The sequence below is a fragment of the Dreissena polymorpha genome, chromosome 4, assembly GCF_020536995.1.
Source record: "Dreissena polymorpha isolate Duluth1 chromosome 4, UMN_Dpol_1.0, whole genome shotgun sequence".
Lineage (NCBI taxonomy): Eukaryota > Metazoa > Mollusca > Bivalvia > Myida > Dreissenidae > Dreissena > Dreissena polymorpha.
In genome coordinates, this window is record NC_068358.1 from 111,576,447 (window position 1) to 111,601,240 (window position 24,794).

Here is a 24,794-nt window from a genome sequence, read left to right on the forward strand (position 1 = left end):
CATTAAAACGGAAAGTGTCGTCCCTGATAAGCCTGTGTGGACTGCACAGGCTTATCTAGGATTGCACGCTACGCAAATGTATTAAGCTCAGTTTTTTTCAGAAGGAAGTTCAATTAAACATACACAAATAAAACATCCTTGGCAACCGACGAATATATTGTACCAAGCAGTATAAATTTTAACATACAGGTTGCAGGATCACGTGACTTTGTTGGGTTCCAGTTAAACCTTAACGCGAGTAAACACACCGGTAAATGCTGCTTTTTTCCAAATAACTTGTTTAAACATTTTTTCTTAAGAATTTCAACTACTGCATAAAAGACAGATCTGTAAGCCGCTAAGGGCAACGTGAAATACATAAGAATTACTTTAATTAATAAGCATGTGTTCTTGTTAAAAAATTCCATGTATACTGCACGATTTTGCTTCACGCAACGAGAAGTTTTGTCACCGATTTCAGACGTTTCCAAGGATTTATTCATATACCTTCAGATATCGACACAAACTGCAAGAAAAACTGTCTTTTATGCACGAACGATTTTTGCAAATGTATTTCAAAAACTTGAGCTATTTTCAAAATAAAGTTTTTAACGGTGTGTTGACTTTCTGGCTAGCCCTTGTGTAAATCCATGAAAACCCCGTTAATTCTGCACCCTGCATGTGCAGTAGAGAATTGCTATTCTTTTCGTCACAGTTCAATTAACATGCGTGTTTACTAATGCACGGGATTTTCGTGTGTTTTGGCGGGTATAGCGTCATTCGAGGTCCACTCACAGGGGCAACGCACGTTGTGGTTCAATATATTTGTTAAAAGTTTGATATTGTGTTGGAAAAATGTCGTAAAATCAAGAAGTTTTGTCGGGGAATTTCAGCAATTCATCGGCTGTGGAGCAGTCGTTGCTCAGCAGGGAAGTAGAATGTTCATTTCAGTGTAGAAAATAAATTAACAGTATCAAAAAGTTTAGGGATTTTATAATTTGTTTTGTTTTTCATGTTTGGCTAACGTGATTTACATACTTAAGTTTCTTCTTTGTTTATTCGATAAAAGCGGACCGCCTTCTACATTAGGTGTTTGTTGTACTAATTGTTGTCACTTGTTTGCTAGTAAGCAAAGAATTAATTTATTTTCGGACGAACGAAGTGAGGGAGAAAATAATTGCTATTCTTTTCGTCACAGTTCAATAAACATGCGTGTTTACTAATGCACGGGATTTTCGTGAGTTTTTGGCAGGTATAGCGTCATTCGAGGTCCGCTTACAGGAGACAACGCTCGTTGTGGTTCAATATATTTGTTACATTAATTATTATACTCATTTTTAGTTTTACAATATTAGAATTATTTCAGCGAAGAGGCTGCGTCAAGACGTTATCAAGAAGGTTTTCTCCAAAAACAGCGACTTCCGGTTGTCCTCGGACCGTGCTACGCTTGCCGCCTCACAAGAAACGTGGTTAGAGACTGCCCAAACGTCCAACGAGGCTTCGTCCAACAACAGCCCATTTTTAGCAGGTCCAGTTACCTAAGAACTGCAGCACAGACCGCCACTTCAGATGTCAGAGAAAGCACTAAGTTATAGAGATGAGTATAATGATTTTGTATGTTTGTCCTGTCATGAATATTCAAGTCATTCTTCTTCTGAAAAACCAGTAAAAGACGGTATTAGATATGCTTTGACTTACATAAAGTTTGTATTGTTCTCTCAAAGAATGAGTATTATGTGAATAAATGTTTAGATGTGATAAGTATTCAGAAAAGGTCCACAGTGATCTATATTCAGATTTTCAAATATGATACGCTGTTATCTCAAAGTGTGACAGGACACTTGGTTAGAGACTGCCCATACGTCCAACGAGGCTTCGTCCCACAACAGCCCACTTCTAGCAGGTCCAGTTACCCAAGAACTGCAGCACAGACCGCCACTTTAGACGTCAGAGAAAGCACTAAGCTATAGAGATGAGTATAATAATTTGTATGTTTGCGCTGTTATGAATAGTCAAGTCATTTTTCTTCTGAAAAAAAAACAACAGTAAAAGACGGTATAAGATATGCTGTGATTTGCATTAACCTTGTATTGTTGTCTCGAAAAATGGGATTTATGTGTATCAATGTTTGGATGTGATGTGTATTTAGAAAAGATCCACCGTGATCTGTATTCAGATGTTCAGATATGATACGCTGTTATCTCAAAGTGTGAGATTTATGTGTATCATTGTTTGGATGTGAAGCGTTTTCAGAAAAGATCTACGGTGATCTGTATTTAAATATTCAGATACGACACGCTGTTGTCTGAAAGTGTGAGATTTATGTGTATCATTATATATATGTGAAGTTGTGAAGTGTTTTCAGAAAAGATCCACGGTGATCTGTATTCAGATGTTCAAATATGATACGCAGTTGTCTCAGAGTGTGAGATTTGTTTGTATCAATGTATAGATGTGATTTGTATTTATTAAGGATTCCCATTGATTTGTTTGTGCAAATAAGTTTTTAATGAGCATGTCTTGATGTGAACCCATTTATACATTAACATGTAACGGAGTCAATATATAGTTATTTAAAACAAAACAAACAACTCATAAGAATATAATGAATTTGAAGATATAACGATTAGTTTTGTTTGTTTAATCAGACAATACTATGATATGTTCTCGCTTCATATTTATGTATTATGAAACGATGATTTTATGAAAGGCGTTATATATTGTAATTATTATACTCATTTTTAGTTTTATAATATTAGTATTATTTCAGCAGAGAGGCTTTGTTAAGACGTTATCAATAAGGTTTTCTCCAACAACAGCGACTTTCGGTCGTCCTCGGACCGTGCTTCGCTTGCCGCTTAACAGGACACTTGGTTAGAGACTGCCCATACGTCCAACGAGGCTTCGTCCCACAACAGCCCACTTCTAGCAGGTCCAGTTACCCAAGAACTGCAGCACAGACCGCCACTTTAGACGTCAGAGAAAGCACTAAGCTATAGAGATGAGTATAATGGTTTGTATGTTTGCGCTGTTATGAATATTCAAGTCATTTTTCTTCTAAAAAAAAAACAACAGTAAAAGACGGTATTAGATATGCTGTGATTTGCATTAACCTTGTAATGTTGTCTCGAAAAATGGGATTTATGTGTATCAATGTTTGGATGTGATTTGTATTTACAAAAGATCCACGGTGATCTGTTGTCGGAGAAAAGATCCACGGTGATCTGTATTCAGATGTTCAAGTATGATACGCTGTTGTCTCAGAGTGTGAGATTTATATGTATCAATGTATAGATGTGACGTGTATTCAGAAAAGATCCACGGTGATCTGTATTCAGATGTTCAAGTATGATGCGCTGTTGTCTCGGAGTGTGAAATTTATGTAAAGATGTGATGTGTATTCAGAAAAGATCCACGGTGATCTGTATTCAGATGTTCAAGTATGATACGCTGTTGTCTCATGGCGTGAGATTTATGTGTATCAATGTATAGATGTGCTGTGTTTTCAGAAACGATCCACGGTTATCTGTTGTCGGAGAAAAGATCCACGGTGATCTATAGACTATATTCAGATGTTCAAGTCTGATGCGCTGTTGTCTCAGAGTATGAGATTTATGTGTATCAATGTATTTAATGTTATGTGTATTCAAGAAAGATCCCCGGTGATCTGTTGTCGGAGAAAAGATCCACGGTGATCTGTTGTCAGAGAAAAGATCCACGGTGATCTGTTATCGGATGTTCAAATATGATACGCTGTTGTCTCAAAGTGCGAGATTTATGTGTATCAATGTATAGATGTGATGTGTATTCAGAAAAGATCCACGGTGATCTGTTGTCAGAGAAAAGATCCACGGTGATCTGTTGTCAGAGAAAAGATCCACGGTGATCTGTTGTCAGAGAAAAGATCCACGGTGATCTGTTATCGGATGTTCAAATATGTTACACTGTTGTCTCAGAGTATGAGATTTATGCGTATCAATGTATAGATGTGATGTCTATTTAGAAAAGATCCACGATGATCTGTATTCTAATGTTCAAATATGATACGCTGTTGTCTCTGAGTGTGAGATTTATGTGTATCAATTTATAGATGTTATGTGTATTCAGACAAGATCCACGGTGATCTGTATTCAGATGTTCAGATATGATACGCTGTTGTCTCAAAGTATGAGATTTATGTGTATCTATGTATAGATGTTATGTGTATTCAGAAAAGATCCACGGTGATCTGTTGTCGGAGGAAAGATCCACGGTGATCTGTTGTCAGAGAAGAGATCCACGGTTATCTTTTGTCGGATGTTCAAATATGATACGCTGTTGTCTCGGAGTATGATATTTATGTGTATCAATGTATAGATGTGATGTGTATTCAGACAAGATCCACGGTGATCTGTATTCAGATGTTCAGATATGATACGCTGTTGTCTCAAAGTATGAGATTTATGTGTATCAATTTATAGATGTTATGTGTATTCAGACAAGATCCACGGTGATCTGTATTCAGATGTTCAGATATGATACGCTGTTGTCTCAAAGTATGAGATTTATGTGTATCTATGTATAGATGTTATGTGTATTCAGAAAAGATCCACGGTGATCTGTATCCAGATATTCAGATCTGATACGCTTTTGTCTTAGAGCGTGAGATTTATGTGTATCTATGTATAGATGTGATTTGTATTTATTAAGGATTCACATTGATTTGTTTTAAGATATGCAAATATGTTTTTAATGAGTAAGACTTGATGTGAGCCCATTTATACATTTACATGTATCGGAGTAATTATATGGTTATTTAAAACAAAGCATAAAACTCATTACAATAAAATGAATTTGAGGATATTACGATTTGTTTTGTTTGTGTAAGCAGTCAATAATATGATATGTTCTCGTTTCATATGTATGTATTATGATACGAAGATTTGATGAAAGGCGTTATATATACACGTACACATGTATATTGTTTAAGCATATATTGGCATAGCAGTGTATGGGACGATATTGGTGAATTGAGTGCACATCATAGCTTGGGACACGCGGCTCAGAAGGACATAGCCAGAGCAGCAAAATCCAAGAATACAAACAAAAAGTATGAACTATATCTTTGACAAATTTCAAAAATGGTGCAGCGGGTATGGTTTTATTTCGTTGCCGGCAAAAAAAGCATGTGTATGTGTTTTTCTTAAGTGAATGAGTGGACAAACAATTTTCGAGTGCGGTTGTAGACGCGTATTTCTACAACATAAGTTGGAAGCATGATTTCTTTTTAGAGCAAAATCCTTGTAAGAACAAGCTTGTAATATTAACATTTGAAGGATGCAAGCGAATTTTGGCCAAGCCAGTCACAAAGAAAGAACCATTAACTGTGGATATGTTAAATAATATCATTGATTTCACTGTAAGGACGGTCAGAAATTAAGTGTGAAAAATATGAGATTATGTTTGATGTGTATTCTTGGGTATTCGTTTTTTTTTCAGATTTGATGAGTTGTCTAGTTTAAAAATGAAACTTCTTTTTAGGATTCTCATATTTCTATATTTTTTATAGAACATAGCAACTGGGATCAGTTAAAATCTGGTAATAGTGTTATTGTGCCAAAAACAGTTAATAGGCTATGTCCGGTATGTTGGTTAAAGATATATCGCTGCGGGTCTCACATTATTTCGAACTAATATTTTTTTTACAAAAGTTAGATTTTTTTTAAATAAAGGAAATTATGTTTTGTGCGACACAGATTCTACTTTATCACATACCAGGGCAAGGGAGATATTTTAGAATCAATTCATAGCATAGGGGAGCTTCCGCTGCTGCTAAAAGCGGAAAAATCACAGATGATAAATTGTTAGCCAAGCACGGTCGTTGGAAATCGGAAGCTTGGTTGATGGATGGTTTCATTTCAGTATAGAAAATAAATTGTTTAAATGTACATTTTTCATATAGAATGTTGCTGTTGTATTGGTGTGTTAATGACATTGTATTGTTTCTTGTCTACTAGTATGGATGAGGCCGAACGCTCGGCAACATGACATTTTGACAAACGGGCACAGGTTTCCAGAGCCTTTTCCTTAGACATTAGAAAAGGGTTTTTATCTCTGGTTTTTCCTGGGCGAGTCATGTTGCATTTTATACACATCCTAGTTTAATAAATAATGTGTACTAGTATTTTGGAGTTTTTGTAGAGTTTATGCTTTGTTTGTGTGAAAATAATATGTTTTACAATCTTAAAATGATATTTTGTTCCTGGGTTTTGAATAGGCAATAACTATGATCTGTTAATGTACTTGTCTACTTACATTAATCCTGTTGGTAAAACGGCTACAATAAAAGCGGACCGCCTTCTACATTTGGTGTTTGTTGTAATGTTTGTTGTCACTTGTTTGCTAGTAAGCAAAGAATTAATTTATTTTCGGACGAACGAAGTGGGGGAGAAAATAACTTCAATTCGTTTGCTGTGGGCATGTGACGTCACTGACATGTAATTAAAGCAAACTATGTATTTATTCTAGGATAAATGTTAGCGATGTTTCTTCATAACTTTGACCAGCACACTATGATTCTCCGCAGTTTTAGTGCCCGCACAGGCCAATCAGGGAAACACTTTCCACATTGACTCGATATTCGTCAAAAAGCCACTACCATTAAACGAAACATTCTGCATAAAGCGGCCAGTGTCGTCCACGAGTACCTTGTGCGGACTCAACACGCTAATTTGGGGCAATACTTTCACACTTAATTTCTGTTTTCTCAGGGCGCGTCTCATATGTTCATGTGTTAATATAAGCATGTTAACACTTACAAACTGTCGTTAACACTTACAAACTGTCGTTTACACTCACAAACTGTATGTATATGTATGTATGCTTTAAAACAATGCCAATATTGTCACATATCGTGTCATATAGTCAGTGCAATACAATACACGTAGACAAGTCTATTTCATTTTTCATTTTGGTTGATGAAACTCTAACACAAACGCTTTCTAGTGTCCGTAAAATATTCTAAACTACAAGGTACATGCGGCGGCCTAACGGCAGGGGCCACTCCGCGACAACAACAAATCGTGACTTATCTGGTCGTTGTCTAACGCATACTGTGCCTTCTCTATTAAAGTGCATATATTAATATACATTGAAACACCCAATGGTGATATGTGTAATTTACACAGGAGCGTGTGCGAAATCACGTGTCCAAATTTACCGACGTAATATGACGTAAGCGACGGACGTATATGGACGTTAGTTATGGTTCGACGCATAATCCAAAGAAACTAGGTTTTTCATGAGAACCTAGGTTGTCATTCTAAGTACCTAGGTTCTCGCTTGAAGATTGCAAATGGCTTCCAGAACCAAAGTTTTTATTCAATATCCGAGGTTTTCGACCCATTATCCCATGAAACTAGTTTTTCATGAGAAACAAGGCTCTCATTTGAAAACCCTAGTTTACGCTCGAGAACCCATGTTCTCGGCGAAAAAACGCACATAGACAAATATAACTTAGGTTCTCGTGAGAACCTAAGTCATCATTGCAGAACCTCGGTTTTCAGCGCGGTTTGACGCATAATCCCAAGAAACTAGTTTTTTCATGAGAACTTAGGTTCTCATTCTGAGAACCAAAGTTCTCGTTTGATATCCAAAGTTTTCACAAGAGCCTAGGTTCTCGACAGATTTTCGCGTCGTTCTCTCGGAAATACTAAGTTTTCATGAGAACACAAGATTTCATTTTGGATCATACGTTTTGGTTAGAACCTAGGTCCTCAGAATGGGATTCTAGGTTCTCAGAATGAGAACCTAGGTTCTCATGAAAAAACTAGTTTCTTGGGATAATGCGTCGAACCGCTTGCCATAGATAGCTTGTCATTTACATGAAATTATAAACAATTAATGGGTTGCATGCTCACCCAAGACATGACTAATTAGTGAAACAAGCGATAGGCAATAACTTAGTGCGTTTTCCTCGTCTAGTTTGACTTTAGCATACGGTGTCTATTTGTATATCCATTTAGGAAGAAACTATATTAAACTTGATGCAAAACAGACATAAACAAGACTATTGCCAAGCAATATATGTCCCCTACCGGCTCCACCATTGTCAGAAATTCCACTATTGTCAGATTTTTTTTATAAATATTTGTTTCCATAGCGATCCAGAATTTTTGACGTAGGAACAAAATGAAATGACGTGCATAATGTCCATATTGCCATCTATCCATGTTTCAAGTTTCATGAAAAAATATGAAGAACTTTTAAAGGATCCAGAAAAGTGTGACAGACAGACAGACAGACAGACTCACAGACGCACAGAGCAAAAACCATAAGTCTCCTCCGGTGAAACCGGTAGGGGACAATTAATGCTATCCTTATGAATCTATTATGTGCACCATGTTACACAATTAATTACATATTCTTATATGGTTTTCTACATACGCATGACAATACATAGGTGACGTATACAAGTTTAAGTGCCTGCTAACGAAGGTTACATACCACTGTTGCAGTCTGTAAACACATCATTTTACTATTTAATCATACGATTACTTAATTGGTTCACGCCCTCACACATGATACTAAGAGATATAAATTGTCATAGGAGCTGTATGTTGTCGCACAATAAGAAATATCTACACATCTATGCGTTGTTTATCGTGTCATATATTAATATCTCTAAGAATACATGAATTGATTAAGCAGAAACCGTTGTCATAATTTAGTTTAACCTATGTGAAATTGTATAACAAGCTTTATAATGTAATAATATTAACGAAGTATGTGAACTAATTTAAAAAACTAACACGTGACCCAAAACTTCGTTCTGGAAAGAACTGGGCTTAATGGGTGTGCGTTAAGGGTTGTACCAGATGAGCCTGTGTAGTTTGCACAGTCTTATCAGGGATAACAATTTCCTTCTACACTCGATTTTCGTTTAAAAGACAGTTCTTTTAAATGAAAAATTCTATAAGAGCGTAAACTGTCGTCCCGGTTCATCATGTGCGGACTGCGCAGGCTGATTTAGGACGAAACTTTACGCAAATGCATAAAGCCAAGTTTTCCCACAACGCGTGCACTCGTACCCATGTGAATGGTGAACTTCTCTGTCTCCATTTCCGGGTCAATCTCCCAGGACTGGATGGCGATGCTCTGGTTCATGGAATAGACCAACTCTCGCAGCTCCTCTATCTCCCTGAAAGTGTACATTTAACCCATTTATGCCTAGTGGACTCTCCCATCCTTCTAAATTGGATCAATTTATTTCCAAAATAAGGCATGTCTAGTATATTTATTTCTATATTTAGAATATTTCTTACAGAAATTCCTTTAAGCAAACAGCGCTGACCCAGATGAGATGCCGCATCTGGGTCTACGCTGTTTGCCAAGGCCTTTTTTCTAGACGTTAGGCATAAATGGGTTAATGCATGTGCGTAAAGTGTCCACACATGCTATTCAGAGAAGACTCTTTCCGTTTTATTTGGTGTTTTTGTTTAAAGACAGTCTTATTGACACCAAAATCCAGTCTAAGCAGAATCTGCCGTTCCTGATTAGCCTGTGTGGAGTGCACAGGCTAGTCTGGCACGACACTTAACGTACATGCATAAAGCCACGATTTTACAGAGCATTGATAACATGTATTGACAGGTAAAATAGTTATGGAATTCATTGTATCTGGATTGGAATAAGAACCGAAGGCTTATTGAGGCACTGTTTGCTGCTTGGGCCCAGAAAGTTCATGTTTTTGATCTTGACGGATCGTTAGACGGACGCCAAAGGTAATTATTTCAATGCCGGCGAGGGCAATATTTCAATCCTTTTTATCTGAATAATATGGGGCGTAAAATGTGAAAAATGGATTAAATGCATGTGTGTAAAATGTCGTCCGAGATTAGCCTGTGCAGTCCGCAAAGGCTTCTCAGGGGCGACACTTTCCGCCTTTATGATATTTTTCGTTTACAGACAGTTTATTCTTAGCAAAAATCCAGTTAAGGCGGAGAGTTTCGTCGCTGATTAGCCTGTGCGAATGTTGGTACAGCAAGAATATCAACACTATTGTTTCGTGAAACATCTAAAATAATTAAGTAATATTTCTTGAAAAAGTTTAAATATTTCGCTATAAAACTGACGAGTGTTTTTTTCCGTAAAATTGGTCGATAGTACGAGTAAATATGAATACCCAATAAAGTTTCTTTTATTGATATTTCATTGTTAAAACTAACACTGAAAATGCTCAAGTTCCAGCTATGTGGCTGTAATGCGCTAATTCTTGACCAGGTATTGGTATTGTCTGAAGTGTGTGAACATGTGTGCAGGCAAATGAATGTTATAGATGCCTCTTCGAAAAAAATGTATGGCATAATATAATAGAGAAGAAAATAACAGAACAATGCAGAGCAGAGCAGAAATGAGCTGAATCAATGTTTACAAAAGCTGAAATGTGATTTATAAATCTTCGTGTTTTTGAGATACCAACATGAGCCTCGTTCTGGGAAAACTGGGCTTAATGCATGATCATAAAGTGTCGTCCCATATTAGCATGAGCAATCCAGAAGGACAGTTTCCGCCTAAACTAGATTTTCGCTAAGAAGAGAAATCCTTAAAACGAAAACTACAATGAAAGCGGAAATAGTCGTCCCCGATTGGCCTGTGCAGACTGCACAGGCTAATTTGGACGACATTTTATGCACATTCATAAGGCACACTTTTCCCAGAGCTAGGCTAAAATGTATTTATAAAGGTGCATGAAATTTATATGTGTCGCTTTCTGAGAAAACTGGGCATATTGCATGTGCGTAAAGTGTCTTCCCAGATTAGCCTGTGAAGTCCGCACAGGCTAATCAGGGACGACACTTTCCACCTTACCTAGATTTTCGGTAAGGGGAGACTTTCTGGAAACGAAAAATACCGTGGAAAGTGTCGTCCCTGATTAGCCTGTGCGGACTGCACAGGCTAATCTGGGATGACACTTTACGCACATGCATTATGCCCAGTTTTCTCAGAACAAGACACATATTACAAAGTTCTACAACAGTGAAAACAGTTAGCTACAATGAACAATTTGAGAAGGCTGTTAACAAATTACTTACTGTATACCCCATTTATGATTATTTGATTCATCTGTTATGGCATTCCCCACAATTATTAAGTTTTTGTACGATCGGGTGTGATATAGAGAATAATAGGTTGGTGACATGGATGGAGAATGGTTATCTGGCAAGTCGAAGGAATTTATCGGTGAACCCGATAAGATCCTCCGACGAGCCAGATAACCATTCTCCATCTACGTCACCAACCTATTATTCTATTTATCCTGTCACATTTACAACATTCGTTGAAATGTTTCTCAAATATCTAGTTTTCGAGTATTTTGTATTTAAATTTGTAATATCGTAAACATCACGCGCGAAAAAAAACATTGTGACGTCACGTCAGGCAAAGCGCTTAGGCTAGCTTCCATCTTGTTAAAACACACAGAAATCGAGTTACTCGTAATGAATTCAATACACAAAGACGAAATTATGCTGTTTAAATAATAATGTTTTGTTTACATGTATTTGGTATTTTATTAATAGAAAAAAAGTATATTTTATTAATAGAAAATAGTAAATGCATGCGCATGCGCGGATACCAACTGATATTCGAGGTCACGTGGTAATCTAGCCTAATATCTTTTGGGATATTAGGTGACCTGGTTATCGGGCTGATTTAAAGGCATGTGATAGAATAATGTTTTATATTTGCCCATCATTTAAGCATTACGAGCTAACAATAAATTATTAAGTGTTCACAACTAACCTAAATTTTATCGTATTTGTTATGTTTCCACTTATTCAACAAACCTTTAAATAGTAAGTGATGCATATCAAAGAAAATCCGACCCCCAGATTGAAAAAAGCATGCTTGTTGATTGAATAACTACAGGAATGTTGGCGGCAGAGCATGTATGCCGCGTGCATTTGTTTAGAGGAGCGCATGTTCATTGACAAGCACATGGAAAATGATCCAATGTTGATAACACAAAAACAGGTGCTGCAAATAATAAATCCCTCACTTGTACATTGCAGATCTTCAACCACAGTTAAAACGTAATTAGAGTTGAGATGAAAAGCAAGTGCGTCCCAGTTTACACGTTGATGTTTTATACTAAATGCATACACTATTTTAGTTTTTAATTTCACAGATGAAGTGCTTGTGCAAATGTCATTCGCGTTTTAAGTGGAAGATCTTATCAATCAATCAATGAATCAAACTGTTTAATATCTTGATATGAAAAATAAAAATGGAGCGTAATGCATATGCGTGGAAGTATAGCCACAGTCCGCACAGGCTTATCAGGGACGACATTTTTCGCCTGGACTGGATCTTAATTCTGTCAAGACTTTCTTTAAACGAAAAAGTCAATTAAAGCGGAAAGGATCGTTCCTGATTAGCCTGTGTGCAAAGGCTAATCTGAGACGACACTTTACGCACACAAATTTATACCCTTTTTAAGAGAGATAGGCCCAAACCTTAGTTGATATGTTGTAATTATCTGAGACACCTTAACGAAAGGTATTTGACCCTCTAATGAAAACATAATTATTAATGTTGTGAAAGCCATTGAACCCCACTAATCAAAACTCCGCTACAGAACTGATATTAATTCTACGCCGTCATGGTTACCTTTGAAGATTCTGCACGTCGTCGGTAGTGGTGGAGAGGGCGTCACCGCTTCCGAAGCTTTTAACGGACAGGATGTCGGTGCCCGGAAGCCGGTCCACCAGCAGCTTGTCGTACATCTTCTTCGGTAGAGAATTTTCGGAAATTCCAGCATTGATGAGAATCGTTTGGTCTGAAAGCGTCATAGCAATATCAGCCCGCGTTATTAAACCTCTTTGGTTGTTGAGTAAGTTTAGCAAAGTCTTAAATTGTAAATTGAACAAAAGAAAAAATTGCTAAGAACTAGAAAAGACTGCAAAACGACGGAAAGTATGATGATAAGTTACATTATAACTGGTAATGGTATTTATGTGAGGAACATTTGAAATATAAAAATATATTTGAGATAGAAATGGTGATTGTCTGTTTGGCCTTGCTCTGGGAAAACTAGACTTGATGCATGTGCGTGAAGTGTAGTCCCAAGATTAGCCTGTGCAGTCCGCACGGGCTAATCAGGAACGACACTTTTCGACTAAACTTGATTTTCGATTAGAAGAGACATGCTTGAACAAATAAATAACATAACAATTGAAAGTTTCGTACCTCACTAATGTGGGACGACACTTAACACACATGTATTTAACCGAGTTTTCACAGAAAAAGGTTTATATAATCTGCTCACAATAAGGTACACACCGGTATCCAGGATAAAGTCGTGTTCGATGTACATAGAGACCGAATACTGCTCCTCCAAGAACTCAAGGCATGCCGAGAACGCCCGATACATTCGTTCCAACTCTTCGTCATGGCAGGCACGTGACGCCTTCCTGACCAATCAGATTTTGCATATCGGATTAATTAAATTGTTTCAGAACAATAGAGGTCGGGACTGAAAAATCACATCCTAATTTGAAACTTTTATTCGAGTAGTTCGTGTGATTACGTCTAACAAAACTGGAGACGGTTTTACGATCAAATTTGTGTTACTCATATAATTCGTCCAAACATTTGATTGTGTTGCCCATACATCCAAAAGGTCCATTTTAAAATAATAATAAAGCATTAAAAATAAAGGTATGACGCACGTTGTCATTGTGTTAAACATGCAAAGTCATGATATTTAATATAATTACTATGAACATTGAAGCGTATATTCAACAATGTTTACGAGTGTGCCAGGAACATATCTAAGCACGCAATTAATTTACCAGAGATAAACACATTGATTGCACGTGGCATGTATAGCCTATAGGACGCATCGAAGATTTCAGAGAATGTGATAAAACTAACCAAACCATTTATACTGTCGACATCGAAGCCGTAATTATTAGACTTTTTTTTTGAAAATAATGGTGTATTGTTAAATTTCCTACAGCCTAGAGTATAATTACTTTCCATCAAGAAGGAGTTATGATTCGATTGATTAGGCCATGCATATAAGTGATACCTGGTCGTTGTAATAGCTTAAATACGAAAATAGTTCGTTGTCAGACTGTTTCGAGTACATATCGAACATAAATAGATGCGAAAGTGTTGAAAGACATTCACGAGCATTGTAAACTTCTGAGTCATTGGCAGAATTGGAGAACATTTATTTGATCATATAAAGTGTAATATTTAGTCAGGTGGTGTTTAAATGGCCTTTACAAAATGCTCAATAGATCCAAATATTGTACCTAAACAAAATCTGTTTGGTACTTGGGAAGTTTGTAGATATTGATTTCCTTGGGCTTCGTGAAATTTAAGGGTATTACGAACAGTGATATAAAATCATCCCCGTCAAAGATATTTCATTAAATAATCACTATTCCATGGTGGACCAAATATCACGGATCATCATTGTGTTATAACTTCATTAAACAACAGCAGCAAGACACACACAAACACAAACAAATTGATGCTGCGCTCATCAAAACAAAAAGACGTTGTTGCCTACCTCTTTAGGACAGGAATGAGTTTGCTTTGAGCTTGTTTCGTGTGATCCCAGATTCGGCCTCTGGAGAGCTTCAACTTCCGGCGCAACATTTCGCCGTCCGCCCGCGTCCCCAACAGGGAAGCCAGGATGCAGTAGCGGGCCGTCTCTTCGTTTATTTCTTTTAGGATCTGGAAAGTGGATAACGAAAAGTAACTAAAAATACTTTCTCTTATTGGGTTGGGGAATGCCCCCTCACACGTTCGCACGTGAGTTGCCTCTGTAGAAACGTAGTACTTTGACGCACATGTGATATAATATCCAAACCTTTATACTACTTATCGAAATTTAATATGCATTTTGGATATGAATATAATTACCGCTTTTTACACTCTTAAAATAATATAACTTTTATTTTTATATTATAATTTTAATTACAGTAACACGCACAATGATTTTGTTTACGCATACATATTAGGCATATAATATTAATTTTGACACACATTACAAATTATGTTGATTTTCAGTAACTCTAATTTCCTAAAAATGGAAATTATGCATTTTTACTTAAGCAGACCTTAATGAACTTAATTAAAGACTATATATAAAATCAGTTTTAAAGATCATATTCATGATATATTTATGTGTAAAAACGTCTTAAGATAATTTTGCTTAGTTATAATTAAGTACTGCTATCTGTTACTTAAACAAACTTAACAGAAATATTTTGAAGTACATTTTATTGAAGAGGAGTTTTTTATGATCTGCTTTATTTACACAGCTTCTTTTTGGAATTTCCCACACGTTCTGACAATGTTCAAAACGTCAATCTTTTAACAGGTCCCCTTAGAAACAATCATGGATATATCGTTTCCAATTTACGAACACGATGGGATAGGCAATACCTTATATATGTATTTACAACATGGGAGTGCACTCACATAATGCAGCCTTAGGCGCGGATTGACCTCTTCCAAATTTATAGAGGTATAAAAACCGCAAGTAATATGATTGAACAATAAAGTGTTGCCATTCGTGCACGTTGCTATTGAGTTGAGAGCATTGCTAAAGCAAACAGACTATTTCAGTAAATTTACGTACCGAATTTCTGCATGTGGCATATGCTAGCCAAATGCAATGCTTGTTGTTATTTTTACTATATTTTTTTGCTCCACAGAAATCATCCTGCATGACCGTACAGATCTCTGAATGGACCATTCATTCGAATATTTTGACAGTCTTTGTTTATAGGGCTAATTTGCGGCGATAAACGCTGATTGGTGGTGTATCGAAAATCGATAACGGATTGGCTAATCGCTGGGTAATCAGCTCTTTCGATCAACAGCTGACGAGTGGTCATTTGTCCACTCTTCAGAAACCGAAATTCTTACGTCTTTAATGCGTTTAACTGCGATGTGCTTCTTCGTGGCACTGTTATTAGCGTCGCTCTGGAGAGCGGCGACAAGTATGTAATACATTTTTTTTTTCGCTTATGGGAGGAGAAGTTATTTTACGGATCAATGTACATGTATATATTTTTGTTTTAAGAATATCTTGCATAGTGGTGATTTTTTGTGTAAATAAGTACTGCATTTGTGCCTTTTACATTTATTAAAACATTTATTGCCAATAATGCAAAGCTAATTGTTTTAATTAATAACTGATCAACAACTGATCACAGGTGAAAGATCACAGGGACTGGGCAAATACGCGAAACTTTCTGGTTTTGTATAAAAACAAAACATAATCAAAATATTTTTATTTTGTGGTTTTTAGCATAGGTGCGTTTACGCACCTATGCTTATGGTATATACCACATTTCTCGAAAATCCACATCGATCGGTTGCCCTTTATGAAGCCTTACCTGATCAAAAATCAGACGAAATATCTATTTAATTTAGTATACGGTCATTCTTACAATTTTTTTTTGGAAACGTTTTTCTTACTTTTTCTTCCAAGAATATTGCTGATACCGTTTTTAGTGAATTTTTCTAAGACCGTTTTATGTTAAAAAATCTTCTTATAACCTAAAACAAATTTCGTTCGTAAAACAATTCTATCTGCACTATAAATCTCAATCTCCTACGCAGTGGCCTCCCTTATACTAGAAGTTACTGACCGGGCGAAGCAAGGGAAGTAACTGCTGTGAGGAGTTTCTATAAAAATCTGCATTCAGAAATCTGTATTCAGAACTCAATCTGTTGTGCACGTCTGCATCTAACGCTTACCACAAGTTTTACGACAAATTCTTGACGCAGACGAATAGGGTAGCGTCTATTTTCATTTGTGAAAAGAATAGTTCGATACAGATCTGTCCGTGCTTAAATTTTGAAAGGCTTGGGTAATTATTTTTTATAAGCGTTTCAAACACTGATGTAAATGGAAAGATTATCTATTTAAATAGTCGGTAATTGTTTGAAATAATTGATTTGAGAAATTCGCGGATGGCGATATCGAACTACATTATACCACGTGACGCCATTCTTCCCTGTATCTTGCACCTATGCTTTTAACGCCATCGGCGCTCTCGTTCTAATTTGCTTATTAAGTGGAGAATCAATGTAGTACGATATTTGACGACCTATCGCGCAAGCAAGTTAATTGGAAGGCGTAGTTGTACGAAAACGTACAATGTATTAGTTTGTTAATAGACATATAATAACGATCGCTATATACAACTTTACCAAATAGCAGTGCATAAATGATGTCAGTCGGAATAGCTCAGTTGGGAGAGCGTTAGACTGAAGTTGTTTACGCAACAATTATCTAAAGGCCCCGGTTCAATCTCTGGTTCCGGCACGAACGGAACAGTTCGGCGGCTGGCAATTTTTTTCAGTCAGGTTAATAAATATAATAAAGCTTTATTTTATGTAGAAATTTTAAAATCCATTTTACTACAATTGGACATTTTTATTAAAATTAATGGATGCCGCGTGGTGACAACGTTAATTAAAATTTCTTACATCACTTAAATATCTTAAAAATATATACGTGTTTTTATATTAACAAATAAATGCAAACAACACATCTATTATCCATGTATTTTTATGGTTGTCTATCATAGGCCCTAAGTACTATCCCTACCACATATAGAGCGCGAAGCGCGACACGTATTATTAATTGTAACAATGAGTTGCGATAAAGGAAGCAGCCGCTTATCAAGGAGGAGCTGTGTCCCAGCAACCGGTTTCCCTAGAGTCAATCACTCCATGGAGTTTTTTTTAAGAACCACATATAGAGCGCGAAGCGCGACACGTATTACTATCCAGGTGGTATGGGCTCTTTAGCATTATCCGACCATTACGTCCATAGTTATCTTCCTTAGAATTTGAGAAATTTTGAAATCGTTGTTCGAAGTCCAAAAGTTTTATCCGATTGTTTCCAAACTTGCACAGGTTTTTTTTTATCAATGAGAACCCAACCCAAACTCTCTATATGTGCAATATCGGACCATAAGTCCAGAATTATGTGTCTTTGAATTTAAAAATAAAAGTGAAAAACTGCTTGGTTAGGTGATTATGTCAACATTTTTCATCAGATTCTTTCCAAACTTACAGTGTCTTCATATCAATGAGCATTTTTACCTCATTAAAAATGAGAAACATCGGGGCAATAAGTCCAGATTTTTTTCTATTAAATTTGACAAAATAAACAATTTCCACTTGTTTAAAAGATTTCACAACTTTCGTCTGAATCTTTCCAAACTTGTTAAGTGTTTTTTATATCAGTAGTACTCGAACCCTATTGAAAATGACGAATATTGGAGCAATAAATCTATAATGATCTTTTACTGAATTTCAAAGTATTGTGAACTGCAGCTTCTTTATGCAATTTACAGTTTTCATTCAATTTTTTTCAAACTTTTACAGTGTTTTCATATCAATGAGTACTCAACCCCTATCGTAAATGAGCAACGTAAGAATAAGTTCAGAATAATCTCCCCTTGAAGTTGAGAAAAATATGAAATAACGCTTACAAGATGAAGCAGATTTTTTAAAACCTACACAGTTCTGTTCCATTAATGAAAACTGCACACGGATGCCAGTAAAAAAGGAAACCAATGAAAATAAAATGAACTATGAAATATTTGGGGGTTACAACACAAAATCGTAGATAATGGTTATTTGGGGGATATAACACAACATCATTAATAATGGTTATTTGGGAGTTATAACACAACATTATAGATAATGGTTATACCAGTATCTTTTTCTATTTTGTTTAAAATAATCGGCCAATATAATAATATTTACAGCAGAAAAAAAATCTTTCCATGTAACTTCATTGAGTGCCTTTTACACTGAAATTCCCGACGCCCTTTGATGCTTTGCATCAATACTTATCTTGTAACACTATTAGTATATTCACTTTGAGTCACATAAGGATCGTAATATTGATAACAATAACATCTTATTTACTGTTTTTCAAAAATCTAAAGACAACACGCTTTTAGAACACCGAGTGAACTTTAGATAGTGATTAATTCGTTCTCTTTTTCCACTCATTCAATTATGTGTGATCAGTTTTATGGAAAAGACTATACAGTACACACATACGCTTGTTTGCAAACCCTTCAGTATTTAAAGTTTGTATAAGAATTTTCAGGGAGAAAAAGTCAGTTATGTGACAAGTCCAATACAGTTATAGTAAAAAAATTTCTGCTTAATATGTAAGCATAAAATGAACGAATGACAATGAGAGAAAAAACACCCAATTATGTTAACATGGCAACGCAGAACCGGTAAATAAGTATCGCCATTACCATGATAACACTCTCCTTTATCGATAACGAACATACAGTAGTCTCAGACCCATATTGATTCTTCGCAAAAACCAGAGGTGGAATTAATATCCATTTGCGATTGTTCGGATCAATTACATGTAATTAAGAACATTGCGTCAAAATACACACTCCAAACAAAACCATAGAAACACGCCTACAATTTGCCGTCACGTGAAATCTGAATGTGATGAATCAAGCCAACACATAGTGACGTCATGTACCTGAATAGGAACCATGCATGCATGAGTCGTCCCACCTTCCTAGGACGACAAAAGTTTGATTTTCGTTAAAATGAGATTTCAATGAAAGGAATGATTCCATAAGAACGCAAGGTGTCGTTCCTGATTAGCCTATGCATACTTCGCAGGGTAATCAGGGACGATGCTAAAAGCAAATGCATTAAGCCCGGTTTTCCCATAGACCGGCAATCGCACATTCTCGGCCCTTTCCGTCAAACATCGGTTAAGTACTTATTGATAATCTGCGAGGGGTACCGAATGATAGACCGGCTCAATTTTAGCCTATTGTTTTCAATGAAGTCAAAACATCAAAGAATATACAGAATACCGGCTGCATGCATATGGCAAAAGGGTGAAGACGCAAATTATTACATTGTATTGTCATTGTATGAAAACTGGCGCGCTACTAAGCATCCACCATTATGATCTGTTGAAAACGTTCACACATACAGGCATTGGCTTAAAGCATTAAATACATATTACATCGGGCGATGCCTGCGAATTGAAACGAAATGTACATTCATTTGAAAGAGCTGATATTTTAACCCCGAAATAACACAACAAAGAGATTTAACATCTGAAAACACTTGCTCAATGTGAAATATGTGTCTATAAGAACGCGTGTGCACAAATGAGTACACAGTACTCGTTGATAAACTAGAACACATACAAGAAGCTATGCAGTTATTAAAATGTTTTCGTTCTTTGAACACTTGGAGATCCTTGAAATCAGACAATGAAGGAAAAACTGCATACGATTTGAAAGAAAGAAAACATGCGCGATCCAAACATGGTAATGCAATTATAAACATATAATAAGACATCAATGATGTTGTTTTTATACAGACATTATAATTACTTGTGAAAACGTGCATCAAATACACTTTAATTGAAAAAAAAAGAAGTGTGCGTGTTGGTCGAATAGTTTTATTGGTTCATAATGAATAAATCATGTCGACCATATTAGGAAAACGATAGGTTGCATTCTAGACAAGCGTTTCTGTAATATATGGTGAATGAAATGTCTTTTGCAATTAATTTCTTGAATGAGTGTGTGGTCTTAAACCATTCCAACTGGTCATTACTTTGGTCGATTTTGTAATATGGACCATCTAAATGAAAACAAAAACAAGTTTTAGTATATATACCGAAGTACTCAAAACATTATAAGGAAACTGTTTTGTGTAAAAACCGCTAGTATTGTATGAATGATTCCATTAACGTATACATAATGGTTAGCTTGATCGCGTAGATTCACGATACTATAAATACCGGGCACTCGAGTAAAATAGCTGCGGACCAGTAAACCCATTTATGCCTAGTGTCTAGAAAAAGAAAAGGAATTTGCAAACAGCGTATACCCAGATGAGAGGCCGCATGATGCGGCGTCTCATCAGGGTCTGCGCTGTTTGCTTAAAGGAATTTCCGTAATAAATGTATCTAATTTTTTATATAAAAAATTAAATACTTTAAGTCGTTTTCATTTTTTAAGGGATGTTTACAATATTTTCTGACTCATTCTTCCACTTTCTTTTTTTTCTTTTTCAAGGTCTATTCGATCGTCCAATGCCCAATCTTGCCATCGAAAATAAAAATCTTTTTTCTTTCTAGCCAATCCAAATATTCATCTTTTTTCTTGTCTAGCCAAACAAAATATTCATCTTTTCCTTTTCTATATGTTTCTTCGTTCTTTTTCTTTTCTAGCCATTCCAAATAGTCTTTTTTTTCTTTTTTAGCCAATCCAAATATTCATCTTTCTCTATCATGGGTCTGCCCCCGGCTATCCATTCCAAATATTCATTTTGTTTCTTTTCTAGTATTATTTTAATTTAAATTTTCCTTCTATTTCCCATTCCCTACTTTTCCAATCATCATCAAACCATATGGAGGACCACATATACCTTGCCGTGCCCCAGACCGTTGACACAACACCACGCAAACTTATTACAATTCGATTCATTATTTTATAATGGTAAATACATTACTTAAGTCAATTCAATTTTTTTTATTTCATCATTCCATAAATCTTTTCGCTAAGTCTGGCCGCTTCATAGTAAGTTCGTGAGAACTTTTAGTTCGGAAAAGATAATTTGTAATCAGCCTCAGGGTATCGCTGATTGTGAACAGTCACATATATGTTATTTAGATTGCAATGATCGTATATCGATGTATTTCTTGTTTGATTATTTTTGCAATCAGCTTGGAATCCTACCAAAATGTATCGCGGTTTTTCGGTTGGTGTTCTAACACTTAGTCTCCAGTTGAGTGAAGTAGATTGTGGAACTGTAATACTTTCACAATGCCTAGAACTGAAAGCGACGGGTACTGTTACCTTTGCCTGAATGGATTTGTACAGCTGAATTTTTTCCATATCTGCAGGTAAAATCTGAGGCATAAACCATGACATTTTATCAAGGCTTACCCTCATCTTCATCATTGTGTCAAAAGATGGAATCGTTGTCAGTTTTTCTTACAAGTGCGAGCGTATGTTTAAACCCATACACAATCTTGTATTAGTCATCGCAAAAGCCGAAAATGTGTTTCAGCGGAACAACGAACGAGAATGTTCCCTTGGGATTAGGCTTTTGAATAAGGTATGCCTGCCTGATAGCAAAGCCTGTGTTGTCTGCAATAACAGCTGTTGCCGCATTATCTTTAGTCCAAAGCTGATTGAGTCCTTGCGCTTTTGAAAACCCATTCGGATACTTAAGCATTCCAATCATGGTCGTAGCCTGTGTGGGATGATTCAACGATTCTTCTTCTTGATCGGATAGCTTATACGTAATATTGGAAAAAAAATGCATAAACCCATTGTTTGTTAACGCATCATCGTCTGCGTATGTAGTCCCATTAACTTTAGTTAGTCTACCTACCGTGTCACAGTTATTGCATAATTTAAAGTTACTGTGAAAGGACCTTGACAATTATGAGTAGGTACGATTCAGCAGGATGAGCAAAGACATCATACAACCCGATATCGATAGTTATTGTACCCGATGAATTTAAAATTCTGTAAAATTCCGTAAAATTTAATATTTCGCTCGACATTGTTGCTATTTTAATTATAAAAGAAAACAAATTCTTAAGCCAGACGAAGACCGGATCCTGTGTTCAACCTTTTTACAAGATCTTGAATTGATATTGCGTTTGCCCTTGCAGTACCTCTCTTCACCCCAACACCGGAACCCGCAATCAAGTTGTTAATGTTTGTTGCTTTATTAGAACCCTTATTTACGAGAGACGCTAACGCGTCCCGCGATTCTCGCGTTATTTCGGGATTTTTTGGTGCATTATATCCATCAATCAAAGCTTTAGCCTTGGCTATAGCTACATCTTTTCCAACATCAATAGCTTTTAAACCAACTTCTTTTACAACCGATTTTCCGGCTTCGATAGCCGTTTTAACTATTTCTGTTTTCGATGCGCTACTCACTTTTGATGCCACCGTTTTTGCAACATTTGCAGCAATTTTCGCAGCCGTTGATCCTACCATTCGCTTAAAGAAATTTGAGACGGTATCAAACATTCCAGAACCGCCGATAACGTGTTTTTTATATACCTTCGTTAAACAATCATTTTTTAAATACGTAACATTATTTTTTTATAATATTCTTTGTCTCACCAGTTCATCTGCCATGTCTATGATTTCATTTCTTTACTCCAGTATGACCTGCATTATAACAATTAACTCGTAATGTAAGCATTTCAACGAGTCTGTTTGGATCAGAACGCATTAACGCTATTCCTTCTCCTTTCTTCTTGAAAAATGAAGTTGTTTTTAGTGTCTTTTTAGGTTTTAAATATGCTTGATAGATTGGTTTAATGATTTTCTGTACTTCTCTCCAGAACTTGATTTAACCTTACCCGTGTCAGGATTCACAAAAGCATTGGTGTTTAGTAAAATTGTTTTGTAGGAGTCAATGTCTTGTGAAGTATATTTATCGGAATCAGGATATTTCGATGTTATTAGCTGCCAGTCCTAGGGTTCCATTATATTTTGTTTCTCCAACAATAATACCATATCCAGATAGTTTAACCTCTGAATCTCCAATATATAAAGCGCCACCTTTATCAAACAGTCCAAATGTTTTATCGGTTAATTGTTTGCCTGCCATCGATCTCAAGTATTCAGTTGCTATTGAACCTAGTTCTATAAATGTTTCTTTCGGTCTTTTATCCTCTTCTGCTTGTATGCTTGGGTATTGAGGAAAAGTAATGGCATTGTAATGTTGTAGCTGCTAATGCTGCTGGCAGTGCTTGTATCGCATTTGACGTTGCTTCTTTTATCTCTCTTTTCGAATCGGTGCTAGGTTTGTAAAGTTTTGTTAGTTCTCTGTGTTGATCAATGTCTTCTAGCTTTTCAGATAGAGTCTTGACGAATTTTATTTCGTAACATAAGATACTCATGCACCATGGAGTCCCCTTTTCCGGATCTGTTATCTTTAAAAACGACATTTTTTTAAATAGAAATAATAATATTTTTAGACATGATTTTAGATGTGATTTTTGACGTGATTTTAGACGTAATTTTCAACGTGATTTGAGACGTAATTTTAAAAGTAATTTTTGACGTGATTTTCAACGTGATTTTAGACGTTATACGTTGATTGAGAGGTGTTCGTCTGTTTTTTACTAAACATGTTTTGAAACAATAAAATTGCATCTTCACGTCCTTTTGCAATAAGAGACTGTTTTGTTTCCTCGTCTATACCTACTCGTATTTTAGATCTTATTTCCTCTTTCATTTGATTGAATTTATCTAATTCACTTAGAATCAGTGAGTATTCTTCATCCGAAATTTGATCGTCTGCTAACGCCTTTGATACAAGATCACTTATTGTATTCAACTTTGCATCTGCAAGTGTTTGAATTTTTTCGTGTTTTTCAGCTTTCATTGATAGCTTTTTATTAGTTTGATCTCCAACGATAGACAATAGTCCTAAACCTAAGGCAGCACCTTCCAATGCTATTGCAACTGGCGCTGCAATGATTGTACACAGTACTCCTATCCCCGTAGCACCTAACACCATTGAAGAAACAACAAGAGCGTTGTCTACTCCTGCTACAATTCTCACTTCTTTGTGACACTTTTTAGACAAGTTTGCACGCTTGTCTCTTTCTGCGGCAATTTCTTTTTGAATTTCGTTAATCTTTTGAAGTCTGTATGACTGAGCACTTCCTTCAACTCGAATCAGTTCGGGAGCCGACGGAACGACAACTGGTGGTAGAGATGGATATAGTTTAGCGTCACTAGCAT

The 24,794-nt window shown here is 36.1% G+C and overlaps 1 protein-coding gene and 1 long non-coding RNA gene across 2 annotated transcripts in view; one reads left to right on the forward strand and one right to left on the reverse strand.

Annotated features, from left to right (window-relative positions):
- Positions 1-24,794, reverse strand: part of LOC127878995 (uncharacterized) — a 52,767-nt gene that overhangs the window by 3,484 nt on the left and 24,489 nt on the right. The window contains exons 3-6 of the mRNA XM_052425575.1: positions 14,540-14,706; positions 13,300-13,430; positions 12,628-12,796; positions 9,048-9,157 (exon numbers count right to left, since the gene is read on the reverse strand). Of these exons, the coding sequence (XP_052281535.1) occupies positions 9,048-9,157; positions 12,628-12,796; positions 13,300-13,430; positions 14,540-14,706 (577 nt within the window). The remainder of the gene's footprint in view (positions 1-9,047; positions 9,158-12,627; positions 12,797-13,299; positions 13,431-14,539; positions 14,707-24,794) is intronic.
- Positions 776-6,321, forward strand: LOC127878996 (uncharacterized). The gene is made up of 2 exons (XR_008048878.1): positions 776-2,992; positions 3,489-6,321. It is a non-coding gene; the product is annotated as an uncharacterized LOC127878996 (long non-coding RNA).